Below are 12,591 nucleotides of genomic sequence, written 5' to 3'. Positions count from 1 at the left end.
TGATGTCTTGTTTATTTAATGCATGTTTAAATAAATCTGTCATGATTTGACAGCTGTGTATAAATGATTATATTTTAACGAAAACATATATATATATATATATATAATGCAAAACTGCCTCATGTGAAGCTTGTGAGTGTTGTTTATAATATCTAAAAATAAATAACTGAATTGAGGCTAATAGTTGGGCTCTGTTGTTAACCTTTAATATTACAATGTGTAGCCTAAGTAAGGACTCCTAGTTTACAGCATTATCTTTAAGAAACGTCTCGGTTACGTATGTAACCCTCGTTCCTTGGAGACGCCACATTGGAGTACCGACGAAAAGGAATCTCGCTAGCGAGAGCCAATCTACTTCGAGTGTAACTAAACGAGTCAATGCACATTGGCATGCAATGATTGCACCAGCTGCTCATGCCACGCAGCGCGGGTATAAATGAGGCACAGGTGCTTGCATCAAATTAGTCTTTTGCTGAGGAGCCGAGTAGGTGAATTGGCACCCCAGCAGGGTACAAAGGACATGGCGAAAGGGACGTGGTGTCTCCGTTCCCTCCTTCAGGGAACGAGGGTTACATACGTAACCAAGACGTTCCAATTCAATCGGTCACTCTCGACACCATGTCGGAGTACCGACGAATAGGAATCCCTACCAAAGCGCCATGGCTTGTGCCCCTTCCAGTGCCCTGTGTGAGCCTTCTGAACTCTCTTACCTGATGAGGTATTGGATAACACTGGGAAGCGTCCAAATGGGGGGGGGGCGCTGCGGAACCACATCATACCGAGAGGAGATATGTGGAGACAGAGCTGAGCCTTAGCCTGCTGCCGTGAGGAGGCTCCATCCCTAATAAGGGAGGGCTCTCCCAAGTGAAAGACAGGCTTCTGGGAGGAGCAACCGTGGACAAATATGTGGGATCTCCACAGGGTCGCTCACATGGCCAAAGCCAAATACCGGTTCTCAAGGATTCAGCCACAAGAGGCCGGACGCTCCGCCACGCCTGGCACCGAGGGCGGTGGAGGAGTCACAGACTTTCATCTCTGAAGAATGTAAGCGCCGAGGCGCAGCAAGCCGACAGAAGCCGGGGCCTCTCAGTGCTTCTACCCTTTTGAGGTGAGAACACAGGAGGAGGCTATAGAACCTAGCGAACGTGTTGTGTCGCCCAGCCTACAGTTCTACAGATGTCTGACAGCGAGGTGCCACGTGCAAGTGCCCAGGAGGATGCAACACTTGTAGTAGAGGTTGCTCGCAACCTGAGCGGACAGGGCACACCTTGTGTTTGGTAAGCCAAGGTGATGGCATCCACTATCCAGTGGGCCATCCTCTGCTTGGAGACAGCCTTCCCCTTCTGCTGGCCTCCGTGACAGACAAAGAGCTGATCTGAGGTTGTGAAGCTTTGAGTTCTGTCCACGTAGGTCCACAGAGTGGATGGGACAGAGCAAAAGCTAGGGCTGGGTCTGCCTCCTCCAGGGGCAGCACTTGCAGGTTCACCACCTGATCCCTGAAGGGAGTGGTGGGAACCTTGGGCACATAGCCAGGCCAGGGTCTCAGTACCACGTGGGCATCACCCGGCCTGAACTCCTGGCACAATTCGTCGACCGAAGTGCCTGCAGGTCCCCTACCCTCTTGATGGAGGCCAATCCAGCCAACAGCAAAGTCCTAATGGACATAATCTTAAGCTCTGCTGACTGCAAGGGCTCAAATAGGACAATCTGAAGTGCTCAGAGCACCAGCAAGATCCCAAGAGAGTATGGAGGGAGGTCGAGGAGCATTTAACTGTCCTGCCCCCCTAAGGAACCTGACGACCAGGTCGTGCTTCCCAACCGACTTACATGCGTGACAGTGGAAATGACAGCAACGTAACCGAGGGAGGAGGGCGACAGCCTATGCTCCAACCCCTGCTTACAGGAAGTAAAGCACTGACGTGTTCGAACACCTTCGGGGATCTCTTGTCAAGAACACCAATCGATGAACAGGTTCCACTTCAAGGTATAGGCCTGTCTTGTAGACTGTGCTCTAGCCGAAGTGATGGTGTTAACTACCTCTTGGGGTAGGTCACCTAGAACCTCTGCGTCCCATCCAGGGACCAGTCATGAAGTTTCCAGAGGTCTGGACGCGGTTGCCAGAGGGTGCCCCATCTCTGAGTTAGAAGATCTTTCCTCAGAGGAATTGGTCAAGGAGGGGCTGTCGTGAGGTGCATGAATTCTGGGAACCAGGTCCAGTGGGGCCAATACAAGGCCACCAAAAGGGCCTGCTCCTCATCCTCCCTGCCCTTGCACAGTTGTTTGTGCCAGTAGGCTCACTGGGGGAAAATGCATTTTTGCGCAGGCCCAGAGCCAGCTGTCCGCAAGTGCATCCATGCCGAGTGTACCCTCGGTCAGCGAATAAAACCACTGGCAGTGGGACGTTTCTGGGGAGGCAACCAGGTTGACCTGTGCCACACGAACTGAACCCAATCAGCTGGACCCCCTGGGGGTGGAGTCGCCACTCTCCCGTGAGCGCAGCTCATGACAGCTCGTTGGCCACACGGTTGGCCCACCAGGGACATGAATGGCCTGAAGCACCTCAGACACTTCTGACATGCGACCGGAGCATAGACCACCTTGGCGGTTGATGTACGCAACGGTCGCAGTGTTGTCCGTATGGACCAATACATCTTTGCCCCGTAACCGACCTTTGATGTGGCTCAGTGCATGATGTACTGCTAGCACCTCGAGGCAATTGATGTGCCAATATAGGTGCGGGCCCGTCCAAACACCTGACACTGCATGCCCGTTGTACGTGGCACCCCAGCCCATGGTCGAAGCATCTGTGAAGACCACAGCATGCCTGAACACCTTTTCCAGAGGCACTCCGGCCCACAGGAACGAGGGGTCCGACCACGGGCTGAAGGTATGGCGGCAGGCCGGGTGATCCTCACCCAATGAGTGCCGCGTTGCCACACCCATCTCAGGACTCGGCCGAGAAGCCAATGCTGAAGCAGTCTCATATGAAGCACGCCGAGCGGTGCTACTGCCGCCATGGCCACCATATGCCCCAGGAGCCTCTGAAATTTTTTCAGTGGAACCGCCATCCTGCCTTGAAACATGTTCAAGCAGTTCAGCATCAACTGGATGCGCTCCTCTGTGAGGGGCGCTGTCCGCCCGACCAAATCCAACTCCATACCGAGAGAAGAGATCCTCTGCACTGGGGCGAGTTTGCTCTTTTCTCAGTTAACCCGAAGACCCAACTGGCTGCGGTGTCTGAGCACCAGGTCCCTTTGTTCGCACAACTGTTCCCAGGACTGTGCTAGTATGAGCCAGTCGCGAGATAGTTGAGAATGCGAACGCCCTGTTCTCTCATGGGCACAAGGGTCCCCTCCACGACTTTCGTAAAGACACGGGGGGACAGGGCCAGCCCGAAGGGCAGGACTTTGTACTGATATGCTTGCCCCTCGAACACAAAGTACAGGCACTGGCCTGTGGCGGCTGTCTCGTGGAGGCGGCCCACAGTGGGGTGTGAATTTGCTGTGCAACACATACCTGATTCCACGGAGGGCAGAGGGTCCGCAAGGAGGCTGTGGTGCATCCCTGCGTCATCCGCTGCTGCCCGCTGGCGAAAGAGGAGGAGGATGAGTGTGGTCCAGCGTTTGACCGGCCACAACTCTCCAAGCCCCCTGAGGACCCAGAGATAGAGGAACTGCTCTATTATTTTAATTTGAGAATTTGGGTACCACTGGTTGTGACGAGCGGCAGAACAGAATTTAGCCGTGACAACGCGCGCTGCAGCTTAGCCGCTCAACGGCACACAACACGCAGAGAAGCGAGAGGACCGTCCGGGTTTCCCCCGCAAAAGCTCTCGCTGATCTCCACGGTCTCCCAGAGTGTCGAGCAGACCCACGGCTGTGCTTTCAACATGAGCCGCGGCTGGCCAACAACAAAGGGGACTCAAGCTTCCCGGATAAAGTAGAGTCACGACCGGCGTGCCGACGTGGTCATGTTCTCATAAGAAAACATGAGCCACCCACGAAAGCAGTCTCAGCATGCTGCACAGACATGTGAAACAGTGCTCGTGGCCGTCAGTGAGGACAGGGAACAACCTCAACCAGAAACACATAGGTAGATTGTCATCTTTATAAAGACGCAAGCTCTATCTGTGTAGCTCTTTTAGGGAAAATGCTCTCTGGGGTGCCGAAGCACACAGGGGATAGTCGCGGCGACACAGACTGGGAATGTGTGCAGCCTGTCGTGCGCGTTCACTTTCTCATAGAAGGCGATCTCTTACCAGCTCTAAAAACGGCTTTTTAGCGCACTAAACAGCGCACCGAACCAGCTGTGAGAACAGCCTTTTGTTTTTGCTCAATAAAACAAAATAGAAAGAGAAGAGAGAATTCCACCCGGCTGCAATGCTGTCACTCCAACACCAAACGAAGAGAGATCCACCCAAAGAGCTTGACTCGTTATGTTAACACACGCTTGCAGAGAGTGATTTCAGGACCATCCATTCACCACATTCACCAAAAGGCTAATTTGATGCAAGCACCTGTGCCTCATTTATACCCGTGCTGTGTGGCATGAGCAGCTGGTGCAATCATTTGCATTCCAATGTGCACTGGCTCGTTTAGTTACACTCGAAGTACTTGCTCTCGCTAGCGAGATTCCTATTCGTCGACGTGGAGTCGAGAGTGACCAACTGATTGGGAACTTTTAGTTATAATTGAATTAATTTAAGGACAGACACATTTTTTATAGATATACATTTTTAGTATATATACCACTGTTGAATATAAATAAATAAAAAGCAATTTTGTTAAACTGCTGTACCAAAATCGTTCCGAACAGTACGTACCGAACAGTCATATTTGTGTACCATTACACCCCTAATATTTAATATTAAATATTTTGTCTGTTAATAAACATTGTACTTGCAGAATATCATGGTCATATACATGACTGTTTATATACTTAAAGCCAATTTGTTCATATTTGAGAGCCTTATTAATGCATTATCTATCTTCTCCCCTATAGTGAATGTCAACATATAAAATGATGTCAACAACTTCCACAACAACTCGGATCATAATAATTGCCCTGTTTTTATTGGTGTCTTTTACATTAATCCCGATGCCACCAGGATTTACAATTTCACCCATAAACTTGTTCAAATCCCCTGCTGCTAAAAACCAGATCAATAACATCCGCGCAGAAACTTGCCTCAGTGTTCTTAAGACACAGAACTACACCTGCGCTGTGAAGATGGATGAATTACAGATGGCAGCATCTAGAAAAAAACCCTCGACTTCAGCTGAGAAAGAAGAACCAGACACCATTCTGTTGATCTGGATGTGGCCTTTTAGAGTTAATTTTAGCCTTGAAATGTGCAGTTCAGCTTTCAATATCCATGGCTGTCGTTTAACAGACGACAAAAGTCTGTTTAACCGAGCACACGGGGTTCTGTTTCATCATTATAATATCCATAGGGATTTAACCAACATGCCAAAAAGTCCACGACCAGTTTTCCAGAAGTGGATATGGTGGAATATGGAGCCTCCTTCTAATCCAGAAGCTCCACCTAATGCCCTGCTGAAGGATCTGTTTAATCTGACTTCAAGTTACCGCCAGGATTCAGATGTTCCAGTACCTTACGGTCATATCTCAGAGGCCACAGAGGAAGAAAAAAAATATACTATCCCAAAGAAGGATACATTAGTTTGCTGGGTAGTAAGTAACTATTCTCCAGACTTAAAGCGTTCACAATACTTTGCTGAGTTAGCGAAACACATTAACGTGGAAGCCTATGGAAAACACTTCAACAAACTAATTAGTCGTGAAGAATATTTAAAATTGATGCTCAGGTGCAAATTCTACTTGTCGTTTGAGAATTCCATTCATAGAGACTACATGACTGAGAAGGTGTTCACCCCTCTAGCGCTTGGTACCGTTCCTGTTGTTCTTGGCCCACCAAGAGAGAACTATGAGCAGTTCATACCAAGTAAAGCCTTCATCCATGTGGATGACTTCCCATCCCCAAGAGAACTGGCCGATCATCTGAAATTCTTGGACAAAAACGAGGACCAGTACAAGCAATACTTCAGATGGAGAGAACATTTTGTTTCAAAGGACACAGAATTCGGCCCTGAAAATGCCTGTCGGATTTGTGATTATATTAGAAAGAATAAACACTACAGAGTGGTCAAAGATCTCAACAGCTGGTACTGGGGTTAGAGGGGCATTTATACATCTATAAAAATTATGTTTGTTTATATGTGTTTGGGGCAGAGATTACAATGGTTCAATGAACAAAACCAAGTTTTTAATGTTTTTTTTTCTTTTTCTGCAGAATGCAATGTTTTAATTTTTTTAACAACCAAATTGTCAATAACTGATAACAAAGACAAAACTATTTAAATTAAATACATTCAATTACGCATTAGAGACTTACAACAACGAGGATATTTAGATTGACAGCAGAACTATATGCAGACTGGATGGTGAGAATATCACAGAAGATGTAAAGTAGATGAACTGTGAATAGGAATACTGACAGTCTTTATCATTGAAGATGAATGAGGAGGTTGTGGATGGCGGAGAAGCGAGCTGGAAGCTGGAGCACACGCCACAGGGAAAGAGGGAGACTTGGGGATGGAGAAAAACTGCAGACAAGAAAGGTGATGGAGAAACAGAGAATCAGGAGAGAAACGATGAAGACATGCAACAATTGCCGGAGACAAGAAAGGCGACTAAGGGGAACCACAAAAGTGAATCCTACTCAAAACGAAACCAAACCGGACCAAACCAAGGGACTTCTTGCTTTATTGGTGGTTGGCAGAACAGCTTTCGGTGCATTACCGCCACCAACCGAACTGGAGTGTGAAACATCAATGGGAAATGAGAGGGAAATAAAAACATAAAAAATTCTTAAATCAGTTGTTTTCTGTTTTCTTTAAAAAACCGTCCACATAGGAATTTGTGGTCCTAAAAAAACATCCACTTTTCCCCCCCAGAATATTTTATAATGACATTATATTATGCTCCATTTCCTTCATCTTATCTTTTACCTCATGTCTTTTATTTGTATGATATACAAATTATAAGAACTTGTTCAACTGTTTCTGGTTCATTACAATTATTGCACTTCCCTGTAGGAGGTTTATTGATTTTATGTAAAGTGTGTCCTATGCAAAGTCTATAAATGAATGATGATTCTTTCCTTCTACTGAATTCCAAACTCCTTTTCATACTTTTTTCTGAATCTGATACAGATGTTGCCCCTTGATCTCTCTTTCCCAATGCTTCTGCCAGATGTCATATGCAGTGTTGGGAGTAACGCATTACAAGGTAATACATTACAGTAACTTATTACTTTTTGCTGTAACGCAGTAGTGTAAGGCATTACTAATCAATTTTCAGTAATATTTTACTCGGTAAATTTTCAGTAACGGTTGCGTTACACCCCCCCCCCCTTACAATACAATAAAACGAAAAAGGAAAATAAAACAAAAAGCGCGATACATTAACAAATGAAAAATGCACGTTATTAGGCTACCTGTTCGTGGTCATTCAATAGCCGCGTGTTTAGTGCAGATTTTACAGCCTCTGTGCTCGCGCTGGCCAGTGGAAAAGCGGCAAAAGAAGATTTAAAGGCTCTGCCGTTTCAAAGAATAGCACAACGGCAAGCGCGTCGAAGAACGGACGAGAGACGAGGCGCGCGCTGCTGATCGAGCCAAACTAAAGTATTTGGGTGAAGATGACAGAATAAGACTAGGCCTGTAAAACTGAAGGTCTGTTGGAAGGCCTGCTAAGCATGATCCGACAGATGATCGCGGAAGATTTGGTTTCAAAGTGAAATGTAAAAGCGCCCATTAAAGGGAGTTTGTCATTGTGTTATGTATTTCATTAAGAACAATAGGCTAATTCTACCGAAACCGAAACTATCTGCTTGGTCGCACAGAGCGCGCATTTACTGACAAGCTGTCATTCACTGGCGTGTTTTCAGTTCATATGGAAGCTTAAAGGGGGGGGTGAAATGCTGTTTCATGCATTCTGAGCTTTTTACACTGTTTAAGATTCCCATCCTAAACATAGACAAAGTTTCAAAAACTAATGTTGGACGTTTGATAGAGTATTTCTGTGTCAAAAATACTCCTTCCGGTTTCTCACAAGTTTCGGAGAGTTTTTTTTGTGCATTTGAACCGATTTGAACGCAGAAATGACGGGAAGCTTCACAACATCGTTTCAGTCGCGTCTCAAAGTGGATTTACACGCCACTGCTGTCACAGGACTTCACCAAATCATACCAAACAAGTGTTTTTGACGGAGCGGTCCCAGTGATAAAGGTTCGGTCCTGCTTTGGAAGCAGCTGGTGAGTAAAACGGCTTCAAATGTCTGTGCTGTTGGCTATCGTCGCATGAGTAAACACCAGTAAACGACACGATCGCGTGCTTCATCATTCAAATGCGCTAACGGTTACTCCATTGCTGTTCTCTGTTGTATAACGTTACACTAGTCTGACGTGCAAAACCGTTTTGCTTGCTACCTCTAAGGTCTAGTCGTATACAATAGTCCATAAACCGAATCATGTCCTCATAAAATGCGAGTAAAGACACATAAAGGCCACTAAATACAGTACATACCACAGAGACAGACGTCCTGATGCTGCTGTTTTTCCTGTTCAATTTATTTCTGCCTCAGATTTGATTGTGGATCATTATCTGTATTAGCTGAGATAGCCATGGGTTTCTCCACGCTTGAGGACGTCACCGCTTTGTGCGCACTCGTCATTCTTTAGCTCCGCCCACACGATACGCCTCCACACGATTCCGGAAAGACTCGGTACAGCCCATATTTCTTTTATAAATATAATAAAACTAAAGACTTTTCGGAGATATGAAGGATGCAATACTACTCTATAGGTACTCAAGATTGACATGAGATTGACTGAAACTGAGTGTTTCACCCCCCCTTTAACTTTTATAGGAATTCATTGAAAGCACTCGCTTTGCATCTGCTCCCGTTATTAATGCCCAAGCGGCGGTGCTCATGTTCCTTTCGGTTAGATAGAATTAGTGATTTGAATTCCAGATAGCCTACTGGTGTTGTCAAATCACTTTGACTAACCGGTGGGAAAATGTCCACACCGGCTCATCCCTACTGTACATTTGCGAGATGGATGCGCATTGCTTTATCAGAGATAAGGACAAGATCGTAGCTAGTCAAATGCAAATGCAGTCAAATGCAACCTTTGTCTAAAACCGAAATAACTATCGATGTCGCACAATAAAAAAATAACAAATGTGTATATTGTCATAAGACTTTACACACAGTTCTGTTGTGTCTATGAGACCTAAGCTATTCCCAGATATTGCCAGATAATCACTTTACCTCTACAATACTTATAACAGAATTGGATCCTCATTATTTCTTGCATTGTCTTGAGCATTCACTTTGCTTTATTATTAGCCTGGATAGCCCACAGTCATTATGCTTCATCATATCGCCTTCTACTGGATGTAAAATGCTCTCTGCCTACATTTTAGAATGTTAAGAGCTACTTCTGTCGTTATTTTGGTGAAAGTAACTCAAAAGTAATACAGGAGTAATGTAACGCATTATAATTATGAGACAGTAATATTGTAATGTAAAGAATTACTTTTAAATAGCAGTAATAAGTAATCTATAATATATTACAGTTTGGAAGTAACTTGCACAACACTGGTCATATGCCACCTTACGAATACGGTCCAACATAAGAGGAATAGCCTACTTTTTGCTGTGTTGCTATATGTTTCAATAGGAACCTTACGAATACATGCTTTTGCTTCTGATTTACTGATATCAATATGAATATCTACATTCTTTGCCAGATTATCTGAGATTATCAGAGCTGCCATAGAATAGTACATATAACTGCAATCTCAATGTTAATTTCCTCAACCCACTGTAAAGCGTGGAGAATTCACCCTTCCCGGCGAGTTTGATTGACAGGTGACCTGACCAATCACAACGCTGAAACTGTCCGCCCCCGCAGCTATCTGCCATTTGTCCGATAAACAAACCACCACGCATAATACACTAACGTAATTTTTTACATTACATACAATCAGTTTTGCCTGACATTTCTGCCCTCTGTCCTGTACTGTATGAATTTCCTTTTAACATACTTAAGAGGTAATTTAGAATGACTTAAATCCCATTCCTTGTCATTAAACTCCAGCACTTCTATGACGGCCGGGCCGACACCCGCTCACCCTGATCCTCTGCTCGCACTGACACATGACTGTAGGAACGATACACCTGCGAGACATCCGCCAAAGTTGCGAACAGTAGCAGTGCCACCTAGGAAAAGAGCATGAGTTCACAGCATGCCAGACAATGCTTAAAACAGGTATTTATCTATTGAGAAAGATGTGAAGGAGCTTGGCCTTAAACTAAACATTCCTTCGCAAAATCAAACCTTCAAATGCCAGTCCCGATTATTGAGATAATTGAGAAAATTCCCAAACACAGAGTGCACATAAGAAAGAGCAATAGCCAAAGTAAAAAAAGAGATCTTATATGGTAGGATCCCTAATTCCATGTTAGAAAATATAAATCAAATATGGTTTGTAGTGTGTATGTTGTCTAATTTCCACACATCATTCAAGCATAGGCTGCTAAGGAAACCACAAATGGTCAGAATTTTCTTTTTTTAATGGGTGAGCTATATACCCAATCATATTGCCATGATTTCTCTCTGCCTGTCACACAAGTTATTATAATGAATTTGCATTTTGTACACCATTCTTAACCTTTAAAGTTCTTGTGTTATTGTGAATGTGTTTCTTTTGTAATAAACTGTATCTGCCCGCAAATGATGATAAATTAATCCTAAACTGTATCAGGTTTTAATCTGTATCACTGCTTTACCTGGTAACTCAAACCACTTCCAAGAGGGTGCTTTTCCTGACCTACTGCTACAGTTCCTATAAGGAACTGTTCTACACTATAGGTGGTCTGTTTGCTATGTAGCTTAAAGGCAGTGCCGTTTCTAGGCATAGGCAAACTAGGCGGTCGCCTAGGGCGCCAACACCTGGGGGGGCGCCAGTGAGCCCCCGCCCCAACAATATTTTTTAGTTATTTCATATATATTTTATTATTAATATTTCATACTTTTGGTATTTCGAGGCATTATGATTAGTTGTGATTATTGGAGTGAAGTCGCCATGGTGGCGCTGCTGTAATTAAATGAGATCATGTAGAGGGCGGCAGGGAACGTCGTCATCCGTGCTTTAGTTTCATCATCATGAAAAGGTCAAAGCCATCAGGGGCTCAATATCGTAAAAAGAAAAAAGAGGAAAAAGAAAAAAGAAAGCGAAATATACAGTTATGTTAGTGTACTTATTGGTTACTTGTTCTCTACTTAGCTGGTCGCTATCATAACGTTGAGCAAAACATTACACTGAATATTAGTACTGGACGGACCAGAAGCCATGCTCATTTATTTAAGGTGCAGAACATTATAGCATAGTTAATTTGAACGAAAAAAAAACACATTACATCAGAGATAGCTGTTTATTGTAAATTGATCAAGTAATACTGTCATAACCATGGGCGTCACTAGGCCCTATGAACTTATGCCTCAGCCCCCGCTAAAAAAATATGTGATAAAAACATATGAAACTGGCGAGAGGCTTCGGCTACGGCCTTTGTCCCGTCTTTAGTCTTTGTGTCACGGTGTTCTTCAATCCGCAGCAGCGCCGAGTGACATGGTTTTCAAGCTATTGTTATCTAATTTTTTGGCCTTCAGAACATCTTAAAATACATCATAGTAATCAAAATTTTCAAGCCCCAAGGGGGGTGGGGGGTTGCAAGATATGAATCTTGCCTAGGGTGCCAGAAAGGCTAGAAATGGCCCTGCTCATAGGTGTCCCTATAATTCCTTTCAGTAACTCCAAATCCTCATCTGTCATTTCAGACAAGGCTCTGCAATATACAAACTTCATGTCTACTTCTGTCATAGAAGTCTAGCTTACTGGTACAGTAATTTATGCCACAATAATTTGCATGATTTATCATATTTGCTATTTATATCCTTATTTACAAAGAATGAAAAAACAACTCACCTGTCATTGCTGTTGTGACAGAAGATGGGTTTCCTTTTTATTGGTTTGCCTTCGCCACCACACCAGCTGTTACGGGCTGCCGTGTTATTTTTCTGTCTCTTGGCTTATGCCACTCTTGTGGCAGGCTTGTGGAGGACAGGGCTGTCATACTGCTAATAATTTGGGCTTTTTCAGAGGTCCAGGTATAGATAAGACCAATGACTTGAGTAATGTTATGGTTGTTAGCTTACACTAGCTAGGATAACATACTGAATATGATGTAATAACTTTTAATGATTGTAATAGTGAACAGAGAGGTAAACCCAGCTTTACAGGAACAGTGTTGCTGCTTATAGTAGAACTACTTATATAGGTAGTTCAGTTTTACCCTGTGAACTGTCATCTATGTTGTATTCTGAATACAATATTGATATTTGAAACTTCCACATCACTGTATTCTGTTTTTATTCACAATCTGTACAGTGTCCCAATTTTTTTGGAATTGGGTAAAAAGATCAAATCTCAGGCAAACTGAAGC

The 12,591-nt window shown here is 44.3% G+C and overlaps 1 protein-coding gene across 1 annotated transcript in view; it reads left to right on the top strand.

The window, feature by feature from the left end:
• The window catches only part of LOC137047958 (4-galactosyl-N-acetylglucosaminide 3-alpha-L-fucosyltransferase 9-like), a 56,109-nt gene that overhangs the window by 15,542 nt on the left and 27,976 nt on the right, over nt 1-12,591 (top strand). The window contains exons 2-3 of the mRNA XM_067425899.1: nt 5,002-7,311; nt 10,187-10,357. Of these exons, the coding sequence (XP_067282000.1) occupies nt 5,005-6,198 (1,194 nt within the window). The 5' untranslated portion in view covers nt 5,002-5,004 and the 3' untranslated portion in view covers nt 6,199-7,311; nt 10,187-10,357. The remainder of the gene's footprint in view (nt 1-5,001; nt 7,312-10,186; nt 10,358-12,591) is intronic.

Source organism: Pseudorasbora parva, chromosome 19 (assembly GCF_024679245.1).
Source record: "Pseudorasbora parva isolate DD20220531a chromosome 19, ASM2467924v1, whole genome shotgun sequence".
Classification (NCBI taxonomy): Eukaryota; Metazoa; Chordata; class Actinopteri; order Cypriniformes; family Gobionidae; genus Pseudorasbora; species Pseudorasbora parva.
Note: the sequence above shows the minus strand (reverse complement) of the source record. Positions and strands in the feature narration are given on the sequence as shown.